Raw genomic sequence first — 17,055 nt, 5'->3', positions numbered from 1 at the left:
TAGAGGCACAGGTAAAGATAAATTTTACTATTGGGATTGGCAATTTACATACATTTGGGTGTTGTCCGTAAGGTGCGTTACTCCAACGCCGACGAAATTTTGTAATGATCAAACAATTTTTTATTTGAATTCCACTACAACGACGAATTAATATTTAGCTGCATTTCTAACTATGAAGTTATGATGATTAATACGTTCTATTATTTCGTTGCGGTGCTGTGTTTAAGCTTAACAAGCGTCCAATCAGGTTAGTGTAATGTAGATATGATTCATATATTCGTTAAAAAAGCGTTAAATAAATTTCTAAATGATAAGAATGATTTAGATCGACGTAACTAATCTAGTATTAATACTGAGTTATTAATTTTTGTAACATTTTGTATTAGAAAAACTTAATTTACATAAAGTTCAACTACGCTTTCAGATTCAGTAAGATATTATTACGACTATGAGTGTAATGAGCCTCTTCTAGAGACTGCTCAGTTGACTGCTACTTCTAGTTTAAGAGAAAGAGGACCAGAGAATGCTAAGTTGTATGGTAAGTGTATCAATTATTAAACTATACTCCTTTGAGCTGTGTTTAAATAATAGATATACAATTGTATTTGTAGTTGTATGACAAATTTATAATTCATGGCTGAAATATAAATATTTTTCTTAAGTATATTTACTATTTTGCTGCTTGTAAACATTAATTTGGGGTGTTCATTCACATTATTGTTTCATGTTTTTATTTGTTTTACACTGCATGTTCATGTAGACAGTTTTGTTATTTTTTTGCTAATATATTAGGATTGTATTTGTGATTGTGACCCTGAACAGGATTAATGTCTACAGGTTCACACATGGTATAAAAAATTATCTGTATTCCTTTGTTACCTTGAATGGTCGACACATTTCAAGATTTTACCAATATATCAGTTAAAGATGTCTCTCATTAATACTCGATGGGCCTTTGATGTATCTGCCTGGAAACCTTCTAAAGAACAGGTTTTAGCTATATCCTCTTTTATTCAACCAGAAGAAAAACAAAGAATATCTAAGTTTGTGTTCTTGAAAGATGCAAAGTCAAGTTTAGTAGGAAGACTGCTCATACGAAAGTACCTGAGTATGGTTACTGATATTCCTTATAATTGCTTATGTATTGGGAGAGATACATTAGGCAAGCCAATCTTGGTAGAACAAGATAAATCATCAATAGATTTTAATATTTCTCATCAAGCAGATTTTGTAGTCTTGGCTGGTAATACTAAGCAAAGGATTGGTGTTGATATTATGAAAACTGAGCCTCTTGTTAACAAAAATGTATCTGAATTCTTCCGACTGATGAAAAAACAGTTAACTCACACAGAATGGAGGCAAATTGACACCTATAAAACAGATGCAGAAAAATTAGCTTGCTTCTATAGAATATGGTGTCTTAAAGAAAGTTATTTGAAAAATATAGGTAAGGGTGTTGCTTCAATTCCTCTTGATACTTTAAGCTTTTCCATACAAAATGAGTTAAAATTTGGAGAAGTTATAACAAGTACAAAACTTTATGTGGATAATGTGCTGAAAGACTATGTATTTGAGGAATGTCTGCTAAATGAATCCTATGTTGTAGCTGTCGCTTTAGAAAACTCTGAAGCATATAAGAGAGAAGATGCACCATTTGTATTTTTAAACATTGAAGATATTTTGAATTGTGGCAAACCGTTGAGTGAACCTGATACTGAATTTGCTTGTAACTTCCTGGGGAAGAAGGAAAAGCCTTATTAAATTCATTGAAAATATATTTTTACTGAGGTGATAGGTTTAATATTTAGTTTAAAAATGTAGGTTGTTTAGTTTGTAATTTTTTTGGGTCTAACAATAAAATGATGAATATATATTGTATTTAATTTTACCTAACACACTGAAAAATCGTAAAACTAAAGTGAATAATTAAAATAAGGTTTGAACGCGTGGACGGCGTCAGAGAATGACTTTGATCAGCAACTCATCATTGATTTGGGGAGTGTGAAGAATGTGACGCGAGTTGCTACACAAGGGCGCGCCCATTCGCAGGAATTTGTTCAAGAGTACCACATAAGCTATGGTAGCAATGGCCTTGACTATGCCCGTTATAAAGCTGCAGGGGGTGAAGTCAAGGTAACACGAGACTATTGTTTTAAACTAACAACACTTAGCATGGTGGGATAGTTTGCATGTGCTGCTTCTTCTGTAAAGTATTTATTTAGTAGTTGTTTTGTTTGCAATTTATGTAACCTATGTATGTAGATACAATATGTAGGTTGAACACAATTTATATATATTGATGATATGTTTCTTTCTTAAAATGAGTAAATGTCTATTATATAAATTTACCTTACTTAATATCTAACAACAGACTAACCAAACTGAAAATGTTGTTTTGTAGACAGAATACAAAAAAGGAAATAACATTCTAACCACTAACATTTTCTGTTACTTTAAAGTTTAAAAGTAATTAGCACTAACTAACATTAACGGTGAAGGAACCTCAGCATGGACGGCGAAAGAGAGCTCCTACTATCAGCACTTGACGGTAAAATTGGGCAAGCGCGTAGAGTTACGTGCGATAGCCACCAGGGGGCGGTTTGCGACAAGCGAGTTCGTTTCGGAGTACATGCTCCTGTACTCTGATAACGGAGAGAGCTGGCGGGTCGTTTCTGACTCAGATGGATATGAAAAGGTGATAGGAATAGATACTATGAGAAGTTGTTAATTCTTAATAGACAGATAGTTTGCTGAATATGTTTTTCTATAGTTCTAACCCGGGCTTCGATTATATTAATAGGTTGTTTATAATATTTTTATTAATTATTTAATAGATATACAGAAAATACAATTTTAAATTCCTTTCCGTCAGTAATCCTTAAAATAACTTCAAATAAATCTTCCGCTGTGATTCTAGTAAATTATCTTAAGTTAAAATTTTCAGATGTTTGGAGGCAACCACGATGGCAATACAATAGTTAAAAATGAATTCGAAGTGCCTATAATTGCTCAATACATTAGGATTAATCCCATGAGGTGGCGAGATAAGATCTCTATGCGCGTGGAGTTGTATGGATGTGATTATGGTGGGTTTTATGGTTCTCATTCATATTTCTAGTACAAGTTCAAGTTTCATAACGATAAAACGAACGCAACTCTGATGTTCGGACCTTTTGAGATCTCATATTGTATTTGTTTTTAGTGGCCGATACGCTATATTTTAATGGAAGTTCCCTCGTGAAAGTGGATTTACTCCGAGACCCGGTATCAGCATCACGCGAAACGGTGCGCTTCCGTTTTAAGACCAGTGTCGCCTCCGGGGCTCTGCTGTACTCCCGCGGTACTCAAGGCGACTACTTAGCCTTGCAGCTGAGGGATAATAGACTTGTGCTTAACATTGATCTAGGTAAGCGGAATTTTTCTCGGAACGTCACGAAGATGTGCAGCGTTTTTGTCTGAGAAAAGGGGAGAGAGCGATTGAAACCGATTGAGAGAGAGTGAGAAAGGCAGTTCGAGAAAAATACACGCTATTGCTTAATGTATTCGTTTAGCAGTTATTTTACAAGAAGTTTCACTTCTGACAAGTGTACTTTTTACGTACGCACTTTTTTAAAATGTATTATATTATGAGTACACTTGCACTCCAAATGTTAATATTTCAATATTTCTATTGAATAGGGTCTGGACTATTGACATCCCTGTCGGTGGGCAGCCTCCTGGATGACAACATATGGCACGATGTTGTAATATCTCGTAACCGAAGAGATATAATATTCTCGGTGGACCGAGTGGTGGTGCAGGGACGGATAAGGGGGGAGTTCTCTCGGCTCAACCTTAATCGAGCGGTAACTTTAGCAAATAAATAACGTTCTCGCATGTCTAAAGATGAAACTCAATAGTCTATTAGAAATGGATAGTTATCCGTATTACTGATATTGCAAATTAGTTGTTTTTTTCTTCATTAATTGTTTTGACATGAAACAAATATGTTATTGATAAGGTATGTTTGGAGTTCTATTTTCAATCAGACGAAATGTTTAGTTTCAGGCATGGTATTATAGTTGTAAATGTTAACCAATCCCTAAATGCAAAAAATCGTCTTTCTAGTTCTACATAGGCGGTGTACCGAACTTCCAAGACGGTCTCGTCGTCAACCAGAACTTCACGGGGTGCGTTGAGAACATGTATTTGAATTCAACGAACATTATATACGAACTGAAGCAAGGATATGAAACCGGAGAACCTTTTAAGTATCAGAAAGTTAACACCCTGTATAGCTGTCCGGTAAGCATGTATTTCTTTCTTTCTTTCTAGAATGATTCAAATTCGAATCGTTTATTTGCTAGAATTAGTTACATAAATTACAAAAATCCGCCACATATGAATAGGCATGCAAATGTCATCTTATATTTTATTTATTTGATCTATTGAATAACAAGACTAGTTATTAAATCTTACATTTAGAAAAATGACAGCGCAGAGTTAGTTAGACACCAATATTTGTAAAAATTTAAACGTTAGGCTTCTTTTTCTTGTATTTAATAACATCTGAAGTGATGTTCCCCGCGTTAATTTCAAACCTATGATCTAGGTAGTAGCCCACGCTATAAAAGCACCTTGCCTTTAAGAACCCAATCACCTTCCCCTTGAAGACATTACATGGCAGCGATCTATAGCTTCTAGGAAGGTGATTAAATATTCTTACGGCCATGGCGTAGCAATTTTTAGAATATATCGTGGTGCAACATGCAGGCGAGTTGGATCCCTCGGTATATGCAAGGACGTTTCTTTAAGTTTTTGAAATAGTTTTGGATGCCTCTTTACAGTCATGACCGCTTCAACGATATACGATTGATCCGAATTCCAAAATATTTTTTCTTTAACTAATCTGTTGTTACCAGGAGCCGCCCTTGGTGCCGGTGACGTTCCTGAAGGCGGGCTCCTACGCCAAACTGCGAGGCTACTCGGGTGGCAACACGTTGAACGTGTCTCTCGAGTTCAGGACTTACGAGTTGCACGGACTTCTCATCTACCACAAGTTCAAATCCGATGGATATGTTAAGGTGAGTTTTTGGGTGACTTCCTGGGCAAACGGAATGATCTGTTTATGATTATGTTATATACTAATTAAGACTAATTTCATTACATCCATACTGTTTCATGATCATTTTTAAATCTCATAGGCAAGTAGGTGATCAGCCTCCAGTGCCTGCCGTTGACTTTTTTCCTCACAATGTTTTCCTTCACCCTTTGAGCAAATGTTAAATGCGCACATAAAAAGCCAGAAGGCTAGTTGCAGGCTTTTTAAAAATTGGTAGGTTCTTTTCTGGAAAGACGGTAAGTCGAATTGGTCCGGAAATACGTCGATGGGCAGCTTGTTCCACAACCTTAAAATTTCAATATTTATATATATAAACAATATAATCTTTGTTGTAAGATACCTATCTAAGATATTTAAAAATGAGATCGACTATTTACTTTCTTTGAGGCCTTTGCCCGTGGGCGCACAGAATTAGTTATCGTAGATCAACAGTACCTATAATGTATATATTAATAAAAGAAATAAATCTAAAAATACAAATTTCTTAAATAGGTCTTCCTAGAAGAAGGTCTCGTGAAAGTTGAACTGTTCACGGAAGGTTCGCCCAAGGTAAAGCTCGACAACTATGCTGAGGTCTTCAACGATGGCCGCTGGCATTCCCTGATGTTGACCATGGCTCCGGACACGCTGATCCTCTCTCTCAACTATAGACCCGTCAAAACTACCAAGAAACTCAAATTCTTTACTGGAAGCAGTTACTACATCGCCGGTGAGACATCTTAGCGATATTTTTATTGGCAAGGCCGTGTCTATTGAATAATGTTTTTTTAACATAATTTAAAATTTCCGTCTCAATATGTCATGACTTACTTGAGTGAAGCTGGATTTCATTCCACGTCATTACAGCTGTCATTTTGAAAATATGTGATACTTCTAACATAACAGTGTGTTCAGTTCTTCATTCAATTAGCTTTATATATGAATAATATTAATTTAGCTTCGAAGTGATGGCCTTATAATAAATTGATAGGCGGTAAGTCCGGCGTGCGCGGTTTCGTGGGCTGCATGCGTCGTATAGCCCTGGACGGCAACTACCGTCTTCCGACCGACTGGAAGCCCGAGGAGTATTGCTGCCCCAACGAGGTCGTGTTTGATGCCTGCCATATGATTGACAGGTTAGGTTTTCTTTTGTTGTACATTTCATGGAGGAGTATCTTTTAATGCTCCCGGTATTTGGTAATTTGAAAAGTTTAAAAATTGTTGGAAAACAAGCATTGGAAAGACATTTACGAGTGTGTTTATTTCTTGCTCTTAAAAATATTAAAAATAAAAATCAGTTAACCTTTTCGGTTGAAACATTTTATATAACAAGGAATATGGTTTACTTGACAGATGTAACCCAAACCCGTGCGAGCATGGCGGGACGTGTACGCAGACTGCGGACGAGTTTACGTGCGATTGCACGGATACCGGATACGCCGGTGCCGTGTGCCATTCTTGTAAGTAGAATTTATAAAAGCTTATGCTTTTTAAAAAAGGGTCACAGCATATTAAATATGGGTGAAATAAAGCTTAATCTGACATTGTTTTAACAAGTGCTCATTCGTCTTCTTTAATACCACACAGCCGTCTCTAGTGCTTATTATTATTAGATATGTAATTTAATATCAATATTCTGAAGAAATTTTTTTAACACGTTACACAAAATACTTTATATGTAGCCTATGATTTGTCTATAGCAAAACGACAGGTTGATAGTTTATATGATGTTTTACTATTTTAGTATGCAGGTATGAAAAACATCTCCTAAATGTATGTAAATTTGTAGCAACACACCCGCTGTCGTGCCAGGCGTACTCTAACGCGGCCGGTCTGACGAGGTCGGCCGACATCAAGGTGGACGTCGATGGCTCCGGGCCTTTAGCTGCTTTCCCAGTCACTTGCCATGCCTATTGTGAGTGCTTTATTTTTCTTATTGCTTTTTAGGATTCAACAAATCGTAGTATAATTACATTTCTTGAAATGAAACTTCTTTAAGCGCTTTAGGGTAAAATTGTAACGGAACATCACATGTCGAAGAAAAGGGAGAGAGCGATTGAGAGAGAGAGAGAAAGGAATATCGACATATATACACGCTGTACTTTGTACGAACTCACTTTTTTTATTTGTTAACGTTCCCGAATAAGAATAAACTTTTGGTTCTAGGGCTCGTTTTAATATCTTAATTACTTAAGGAATATACTTTTAGCGGACGGCCGCATAGTGACAGCCGTCAGTCACGCGGTGGCGAGCAGCAGCATCGTGGACGGATACCAGGAGCCAGGAAGCTTCAAGCAGGACATCGAGTATGACGCGTCGCGAGCTCAACTCGAGGCCTTGTTGAACCGATCTCACACCTGCTCCCAGCGTTTGGACTACATGTGCAGACATTCGCGCCTGCTCAATTCACCTAGTGAGTATTCTCCTATTTTGATATTAATAATTATAAGTATATAAATTTCTAAGACTTAATCAATTTTTATTTTGGTTTTGACAGCTGTTGAAAAATATGTTTTTATATCCGAACTTTTTAATGTTTTACAACACATTAATGCGGTAAACAATTAATGCGTATTTTTTTAGGCGAAGAATCGAACTTCCATCCGTTTGCATGGTGGGTGTCGCGCAGCGGTCAACGCATGGACTATTGGGCCGGGGCCCCTCCCGGGTCCCGCATGTGCGCCTGCGGGGTCCTCGGCTCCTGCAAGGACCCTAGCAAGTGGTGCAACTGCGATGCGGAATATCTGCTTGGGGAAAAAGACGGTGAGGAAAATGTCTATTTCATAACAATTCCATTGACTAACTAAAATTATTGATTACAGTCATACAATTACATTTATAACAGATTTCCAAATGGATGGCGGCGACATAACCGAGAAGGAGTATTTGCCCGTGAAGCAGTTGCGCTTCGGGGACACGGGCAGCCATCTCGATGAGAAGGAGGGCCGGTACACCCTGGGACCTCTCTTGTGCGAGGGAGACGGTGAGTTTTGCCAACATTACTTTAACTATGAGCGTTGTTTCACAGGTAAAGAATACAAACAAATTTAATATTTATTTTAAATTTACTATTCATATTTTCATTACTACCTGTTTGATTGATTTGATAAATATGTTTCTATCGAAAATGTAAAGTTTTATGGTAAGTTAAATTCGAGCACAATTCTATATCGTAGACCTCTTCAACAACGAGATAACATTCCGAATCTCCGACGCCGTGGTGATGTTGCCGGCCTTTGATTTGGGCCACAGCGGAGACATCTATTTCGAATTTAAGACCACGAAAGAGAATGCCGTGTTATTGCACGCTAAGGTATGTGAAATTGATTTATTTGTCTAAACTGTTTTAAGTGTATTTGGTGAATTTTAATTGTTTAATTTTTGATGTTATTTGAATGAAAATCTTATGAAATAATTGACCTTGCCCCTCATTTTAATATATATTGACATATGTCGTACAAAGATCTCGTATATATACCTTAGAAAATAGTAAAGACGCGATTAACTCATGCAGGGTCCCCAAGACTACATAAAGCTGTCGATAATCGGCGGAGACCAGCTGCACTTCCAGTTCCAAGTGGGTGACACACCTCTCGGCGTCTCCGTGGAGACCAGCTCGCGACTGGCCGATGACCACTGGCACTCCGTGTCCATCGAGAGGAATAGGTAAATAATGTTTCATTCGCTTTTCGATTTCACTTTAAATTTGCCTAATTGATTTGTGATACTTCATTATTATCATTTAATATAAGGTCGCCACGGAGATTTAACAAAAAACCAGTCTTAACTTTTTTAGGTCTACGCCTCCAACTGTTTATCTGTCTCTAGATCTTTTGTCAATATAATAGGCACGTTAGTGATCAGCCTTCTGGCATGGGCGGCTGCTAGCCTGAGACTGCTCTACTTGGAGATGCTTTTTGGACGTTGATCAATCCCCTTAATGATTCCAGCACATTGTGCCCGATATTTTTAACAGGAAAGAAGCTCGTGTGGTCGTGGACGGGGCGTTGAAGAACGAGATTCGAACAGCTAAAGAACCCGTGAGGGCCCTACACCTCACCACGGCCCTGGTGCTGGGGGCGACGTTGGAGCGGAAGGACGGCTTCGTCGGCTGTATGAGGGCCCTGCTCTTGAGCGGGAAACCGGTCGACCTCAGATCCTATGCCAGGCGAGGTGAGAGATATACCGTCCAGTTATATCCGATGTATATTTGCAACAACCATATACATTACGGTGTGGGTAGTGTGGGTAGTGTGGGTAGCCAACCACAGGAAGGCATCTAATCCTAGGGTTCTTCAATGTGGGTGACGCTTAATGTTAGCAAAAAGTATACAATACATTTAACTAAGTGTGATTAAATTTATTTAAATAAGCCTAATTTGGCTGTATTGTGTGATGATGTAAAAGTGAGTGTGAACATAAATACCATGTGATGGTGTGTATGTGGGGTGTGCTCATGATGCAATTGTTAACTAAATATTATGTATCTTTAATAATGTTAGGCTACATAACTCTCGATTTAAATTAATTACTATTGATATATTTGGTCTTGTAGGATTGTACGGAGTGTCGGAGGGCTGCGTCGGCAAGTGCCAGTCTTCGCCATGCCTCAACAACGGAACCTGTCTCGAGAGATACGACACCTACTCTTGCGACTGCCGCTGGACCGCCTTCAAAGGCCCAATTTGTGCCGATGGTCGGTATACTACTCTTCTGGCGGAGTATTTATCCTCCTTAATCCTCTCAATCCAATGAGTGATCATATATTTTGACAGAAATCGGAGTGAACCTTCGCCCCAATTTGATGGTGAAATACGATTTCCTCGGCTCGTGGCGATCCACTATCAGCGAGAAGATCCGCGTCGGCTTCACCACCACCAACCCCAAGGGATTCTTGCTCGGGTTCTACTCCAACATTTCCGCAGAGTATCTCACACTGATGGTATCAAACTCTGGTAAGTTATTGTAAAATATCTTTATTTTAGTACTTTTTTATCATTATACTTAAAAGCAAAAAATGTTTTAATTGAAAATCTTTTAAAAAGTTAATTATCTGACGTGACACACCTCCAGGTCATTTGCGTGTGGTGTTCGACTTCGGTTTCGAGCGTCAGGAGATAATATTCCAAGGGAAGCACTTCGGGCTGGGCCAGTACCACGACGTGCGCCTCTCCAGGAAGAACAGTGGCGCCACTATGGTCCTGCAGGTACCGCTTCAGCCGTCTTCTTGAAGGTTCCTTCATAGAATCGTGTGGAAGCTGAAAATTTCGCTTCAAAATATATCTCTCTTTAGTCGTACGGCAACAATTAATGTACTGTAGTGTTTTATATTCTCATGTTAAATGGTTTCCCAACCTCAAATAAGACGAGACTCAAAGGGCTGAACCTTCAGGTCGACAACTACGAGACCCAGGAGTACCACTTCAACATTCGCGAAAGTGCGGACGCGCAGTTCAACAACATCCAGTACATGTACATGGGGCGCAACGAGACCATGAACGAAGGCTTCGCCGGATGCGTCAGTCGAGTGGAGTTCGACGACATCTACCCTCTGAAGTTGCTTTTCCAGCAGGACCCGCCCGCCAACGTCCGGGCCATCGGTCAGTGTTCCCTTTCTTATCACTAACAAAACATACACACAGAAACACACAAAATAACAATAATCAAAGATAAAATGATGATATATCATTTTTTTTCTTTTAAAGAACAAGGTACGTTTTAAGTGTGTAATGCGTGTGTTACTGTGGTTGTAATTGGTCCTGGCATAGCATTATTCTGAGGAGCAGACGGTTCCACATAGCTGGTCATTCTGCCAGAGACCACAGCAACTAGGTCGCAAAAAGAATAAGAATGCAGTAGTAATTAAGTTTGTAATAATAATATTCTGTCTGTTAGGTGGCATCCTTCACGAAGACTTCTGCGGCGTCGAACCCGTGACCCATCCCCCGGAGCCCATAGAGACTCGACCTCCTCCTCTGGTCGACAACACCGCTGACGATCTCCATCGCACCGACGAAGCCATACTCGCGAGTGAGTCTCGGATCTTCATTTAATTTTCAAAATTATTTAATTTATTGGTTATGAAATATTATGGTTAATTTTCACTTTTCTATTTATTTAAATTAGTAAATTTTCATTTTTTATCCATATTTTATATATTTTACTCTTGTCTTTTTATCGAGAACAGAATATTTTTTCAAAATCAAGATTCGTGAAATATTCATACTAGTTAGTAGGTACACTAATAGTAATAATAATGAATTTGCAAGAATATGATACAAAAATGTTATGGTGGTACAGTGTAAAGTTCTCATATTCTGGCACACATAATGGCGTGGTTGTCTTAAAAGATAGAATTTACAATTACATTATAATTCTTATATTATTTTATCTCATTAAAATATATTACTCCTAGAAGTAATTGCAATGCTCAATCGTTTTGCACTCATTTGAAATAAAAACTTTTATGAAACATATTAAAAAAGGATGTTTCTATAAAATAGATTGAGCGCTGTATTGTGGACAGCCATTACTACGATTACTATTATTCTACAAAGTGATCGATCACTACTAAAACAAATATTTTGCTGATCATGGCTGCTAATTCTTTATGGAATCTTGATTTGCAGCCGTGCTGGCCTTCATATTCCTGCTGCTGATCGCCGTTGCCATAGTGTTGGTGCGTGCGCTGTCACGCCACAAGGGAGAATATCTCACACAGGTATTTCGCTTTTTACATCTTTACCTCCTTTATGGTTAATACACACCTTCCTATATTAATACTCCGAAGCCCAAAATTCTTATAATCTCAGCGTTTACTTGTGTGTTCGCAGGAGGAACGAGGAGCGGAAGGAGCATCAGACCCCGACTCGGCAGCCCTCGCAGCCGCCACCGGGCCGAGGGTCACCAAGCGAAGGGAGTTCTTCATCTAGACGCTTTCATTCCATATAGTTTTCATACCATTAGTCTTTCGGCTTTAGTTTCTTTATATATCGTACGTACGTACATATCGTAAATGTACAAACACAAATCTCTCCAAGTAGTCTTTAAAATTTCCCAATTCAAAGTTCTTAATAAAATCTTGGGTAGTTTTGTCTTGAGCACAAAGCGTTTAATACTTGATTCTTCTCCCAGTAAGTGCCATTTGGCTATTCTCTATACGATATTTAACAAAAACGGTGTATTTTTTTTATAGATTCAAATTAAATCCTTATGAAGCTTTTTTAAATGATATCGAAATATTATTCGATAATAGGATAGTCCTCGTTTAGTATGTCGAGAATGTTTGTCTAGTTCGCTTCACTAGAGAGACGAAATTTTAATTCGCTTTTTGTAATATGATTTGTTTCATATGAGATGAGCTTATCTAAGCACCTGTAATGACGATAATAGCTTTAGGTTTTAGTATATTTTTATAATCTCATGTAAATTAGATTATTTTTTAGTTTTCTCGAGCTTTTCGTTTATTTTTCCGTCCAAAAATGTCAAAACGCTACTTAATTGTATAAATGCGATTTATGTTTGGAAATGCAAAAACAAAATATTGTGAATTTATTTTATTGTATTTCGTGTGTATGGAGGTAGGCGCTGTATGCAAAATTGCTAATGTTATGTTAGATTGAATCTCATTTATTACTATTTGTAATTAAAAGACTTCTGTATCGTACAAATGTATTTTTTGTAAATTGCACAGACTAAACAATAACCGAGGGTTAATTTTTAATCTATAGTTTGCGAAACACGAAGTAAATTTAACGGAAAAGAAAAGAAGAAAAAATAACTAATATAAATTATAAATTAACCTTTGAGCATTGTTTTAATTAGTTTAGATTTGTATAATGTTTGAGCAATACATTATTTCCACAGACAATATTTAAAAATAGATATCTTCTAAGTGACAAATTATTATCAGTTACAAGAAATTTAACCATTGAACTAATATTGAAGCAAGCAGGTCTCTTGACTTCCGTAATCTTTTTTAATGAAATAAAATATTTAATGAATTCATTTAGCTTTTTATTATTTAGTATGCTATTGTCTGTGGATGACGTCACATAAGGGTGCCTTAAAGTTTGGCACAGAGATCACTTAGCGTAGACTAGAGTTTTTATTTTACTATGAAATCACAAATAAATGCCCAAATATCATAATTTGCTTTATTTATTAAATCACCCTACCTGTATACTTAGATAAACAGATGACTACTTCCTGACATAGAAATTTGAAATCTTTAGAATCTTCTTCAATAAAGTAGTCTAAGTTTATAAAGAATTTTAAAACTAATTTTTACAACACTTAAGATAGTCGATCTAGTTACTTCGTTAAATTGGTGGAACAGTATTTGTAAATTGAATTGTAATAAACACAAGTCAATTTAAGTACGTACGTGGTTAAAGTTACATTAATTTGGAGAAATAACACAATATTAATAGTAAGCATAGTGACTTAGGTATAATGAGGTCGTGGAACAAAAGCGGTAAGCGTATGCGAAGTGTATAAGCTATCACCTGGCCCAGTGACCCGAGCCGCGAAGGTGCCGAGAGGCTGCGCGTGCTCGATGGCCGATATACCAGCCCTAAAGACCACTTGCGCTCGATACATAGGGCTGGGATTATGTCGACATATTCATATCGACGGTTTACTTTCTTGGAGAGGACAATATAAGTTTTAAAAATGTTATATAATTTTCTTGGTTTATATTAGATTACAGAATACATTGAATAAAAGTATATACTTTTAAAAAGTATAACAACATCTGGAAGAGGTCAATATGCTCAATTAATACTCCATTATTACCAAATAGTTATGATTGGGCGCCGGGTAACAGTGACCTGCAAATCAAACGTAATTAAATAATGGTTGACCCATAGTTAAAGACAATTAAAGTACCTCGCCGTGGCGTAGCTTGAAACATCGACATCAGAGTAGAGACAACACTAGATTTTCTCACGTAAAAGCCTCCGTCGGCAGTCAGCGCTTTGCAAAGGGGTTAAGTGGTCCAGGTGCTTAGCGGGCCGATTGTGCCTTAAATGGTTTTCTATCGGCCGCTTTGTGCTCTAACGCTGAATTTCACTCCCCCTTGACATATATTATGTCGATACAAGCTCTTACATCACTAGTACTTGGTTTAACATTTATTTGATAAGATAATAGAGCTCTCCACTCGAGTATTATCAGAAGGTTGAATTTTTTGAGGAGTTGCATTCGTGTATCTTGATTTTTATAACAATATATTTTATAAGATTGTTATAAAGCTCCACGGTCGCGGTTGTTTGAACACCCACATGCCTCAGATGAATACATTATTCTGTAGGTCCTTAACTACTGCGACACGCTTGTACGAATTGAAACAGTTGGTTTATAACACATTTCTTCATCCATTATATGTATTATCAATTTAATTAGCAAAATATAAAATACCTACTTGTGTAAATTATCAAATTATGAAAATGTATATTGTGTGCATGTAAATATACGAATGGGATTAAATATACGACATATAGAATGAAGATACTATTGAGTCGTTATTGTCTAAAATAATTCACTGGCTAAAAAATCTTCGATAAAAATGTGTTACAAAGGTTGTCTATCACTTAACATTGACTCTCAATAGTGGTGGTAATAAAATTGTACGTTCACCTGTGCCAGTTAGAACTCCTCGGCATCGTTCTCCTGGGATATCTTGTTTTTATTGCCCTGTTATTTGGTCCTTGTTTTTGCAAAACACCATTAAAGGGGTGAGAATATTTCTAACTGTAAACTTATTTCATTTCCTTTCATTGTAAAAATAAAATTTATTCGTAAAACAGCTAGTATAGTACTGTGCATAAATATTTTCTTTTTTGTTCCGAGTACCAATGTAAGTTTTGCGGGTTTTTTCCAACAGAATGTAAGCGCGTGCTCCTGATTCATTATGCTTTCTGTTGATAGAGGACAAATCCTTGTTTTTAATTTATTTATTATTATTAATTTACCATTAATTACTTAAGTTCATGTGGAACATGGTGTAATGATTGCAGCGCCTTACAAACATTGAGTAAAACAAAAACACCTAAATAGTTTATTGCCAGTCTTTTTTTCCGTTCTATGCCATTGATTTAAGTGTACCCTATCAATTGTGACCTATATGAATAAATGAATTTGATTTGATTTGTTCCCGTATCATTAACAACAATACTTTTGTCGGGTAATAACTAATGTCTATTATATATTTGACATTTTGATAAATTTTAGAATTTTCTATTTAAACATCCGTACACAATTTTCCGAGTCCGATCACAAATACGACCATGGAGTTCTGCTACATGTAAGTTAAAAAATAACTACTTATTTTTTTTTAACAAATGCAAGAGAAAGCTTTTTTTAAATAAAGGCTTTGAAATTGAATTAGTAAGTTAGGTAAATTACAAATAAAGTTATCAAAATGCTTGTATGATATCATGATTGTCTTTTAGTTTATGTTTATTTCTTTACTTTTTATACGTAAATATAGCTAGATACTATAGACGTCGGTTTACGTTTGATTATAAATATATACGTGAAAGAGGGCAATTCAATCAAAGCTATTCTTCTCAAATGAAAGGTATTGCGTCAGAACTCTGTCATTAAAGTGGTAACGTGTAATCTGTGCCACCTCCCGGGAATCCTATAATTTGTGCAGTGATCACTCCTTTGAGGTGTGTAAACAGTAATTTGAAGCATTGAATTGTATTTAATAAAATGCCATATACAGTATTTTAATTCAGTTTTTAAAAACAGCGTAGGTATTAGAATTTTAAACAACTGTTAGATTTTTGTACATATATACGGATACGATACGGTACATACGGAATATAAAGGATTTAACATTAATAAAGAAATATCGCAGAGAATAATATAATAACACACTTCTCTACCTTATTTATAAATATCGTATTCCTTTCACCTAATTAAATCTAATATGTAAAATTTACATTTTCTTATTTGTAATTGGAGGACACAGGCACATGACAATTGACAGAAAGAAATACATGATATAGACGTTTAATATTTATTAAATGTATGAACTTGCATAAATATAAATTCTCATGTCCATTAACAACTGCTCCACCTGACAACAATGAAGTAATGATCAAAAATTGTCGCTCGCGTCGGGCAAGCTTCGACGTAATTATGAACTTTGCAATCCGCTTTAACTGTTAAGCGTTCGAAATTAGTTGCAAATTAAAATACACCCCTTTCCCCACCTCCACGGCACCTGTCTGAGCCGATTACGATCCGATGCCACTTGACAGGCTTTCAAGCCTTATTTGCTCATTAAAATTATGATAATAAAGCGTAAATTAAGACATCACCTTTGTAAGTGATTAGTAAAATACATTTAATAGATGAAGTTTCTCAAATGGTTCAAATATATTTAATAATTATAAAAACACCATCCACAATTACCTTGTTTGAGGCTGTGATGATAATCTATTATGATCTTATTTTTACCCAAGAAAGGAAATAAAATTCAACTATCTCGTGCGTCGTCGGGTTCGCGTAAGTAGCAATTTTTCTGTAGCACATCCTGGGAACATAATGTAGAACCTATGTCTCCTCGCGCCTAATGTATGAGCACTCTGCCCTTACCTTGGAAATTACTTTACGTTTTATACTTGAAGTATTTTCAAGGTTAAATAGTAAAACATTTTCTAACGTTTATTTACTCAAACAGAGAAGATCTTGGTTCTGGCCTCTTTGGATTTTTTCTTCCAGCCGTCTGTCGCCTGACTCAGTGCCTTCATTTTAAATGTGCCATAGTCTCCTGATAACATTTTTGGGTTTGCCTTTACGATAGAAATATCTATTCCAACACATTTTTATTTCCTAGATTATAAATACAATAAAGATTTATAATATGTTAAGGAGGATCTGATCTAGGGCTATTAACATTGAACACGGCCTTCTTCAAAACTTTTCATATAAACTACATTAGGCATGGCGGTTTTTTCCCG

The 17,055-nt window shown here is 36.5% G+C and overlaps 1 protein-coding gene across 3 annotated transcripts; it reads left to right on the top strand.

The window, feature by feature from the left end:
- The first annotated feature begins 46 nt into the window (after nucleotides 1-46).
- Nucleotides 47-13,230, top strand: LOC111004059 (neurexin-4). 3 transcript variants are annotated; one of them, XM_022274880.2, is made up of 25 exons: nucleotides 47-247; nucleotides 425-538; nucleotides 2,499-2,695; nucleotides 2,945-3,086; nucleotides 3,203-3,406; nucleotides 3,679-3,845; nucleotides 4,108-4,284; nucleotides 4,902-5,063; nucleotides 5,594-5,810; nucleotides 6,072-6,216; nucleotides 6,434-6,540; nucleotides 6,870-6,995; nucleotides 7,290-7,493; nucleotides 7,664-7,843; nucleotides 7,926-8,063; nucleotides 8,257-8,393; nucleotides 8,595-8,746; nucleotides 9,057-9,253; nucleotides 9,636-9,776; nucleotides 9,856-10,035; nucleotides 10,154-10,287; nucleotides 10,473-10,680; nucleotides 10,976-11,110; nucleotides 11,710-11,801; nucleotides 11,914-13,230. In XM_022274880.2, the coding sequence occupies exons 1-25, from the start codon at nucleotides 181-183 to the stop codon at nucleotides 12,010-12,012; spliced, it is 3,822 nt and encodes a 1,273-aa protein (XP_022130572.2). In that variant the 5' UTR covers nucleotides 47-180; the 3' UTR covers nucleotides 12,013-13,230. The 3 variants fall into 3 exon arrangements, with proteins under 3 accessions (XP_022130572.2, XP_022130571.2, XP_022130573.1); XM_022274879.2 differs by lacking the exon at nucleotides 2,499-2,695 and adding an exon at nucleotides 1,937-2,133; XM_022274881.2 differs by lacking the exons at nucleotides 47-247; nucleotides 425-538 and adding an exon at nucleotides 2,006-2,133.
- The last annotated feature ends 3,825 nt before the right edge of the window (nucleotides 13,231-17,055 follow it).

Source organism: Pieris rapae, chromosome 2, assembly GCF_905147795.1.
Source record: "Pieris rapae chromosome 2, ilPieRapa1.1, whole genome shotgun sequence".
In the NCBI taxonomy this organism is placed as follows: Eukaryota; Metazoa; Arthropoda; class Insecta; order Lepidoptera; family Pieridae; genus Pieris; species Pieris rapae.
Note: the sequence above shows the minus strand (reverse complement) of the source record. Positions and strands in the feature narration are given on the sequence as shown.

Excerpts from the sequence above, each read along its gene's own strand:
- LOC111004059 (XM_022274880.2), top strand. The coding sequence starts at position 181 with ATGATGATTAATACGTTCTATTATTTCGTTGCGGTGCTGTGTTTAAGC. Across the intron at positions 10,036-10,153 it reads ACTGATGGTATCAAACTCTG|GTCATTTGCGTGTGGTGTTC; the intron begins GTAAGTTATTGT and ends ACACACCTCCAG. Across the intron at positions 10,681-10,975 it reads CGCCAACGTCCGGGCCATCG|GTGGCATCCTTCACGAAGAC; the intron begins GTCAGTGTTCCC and ends TCTGTCTGTTAG.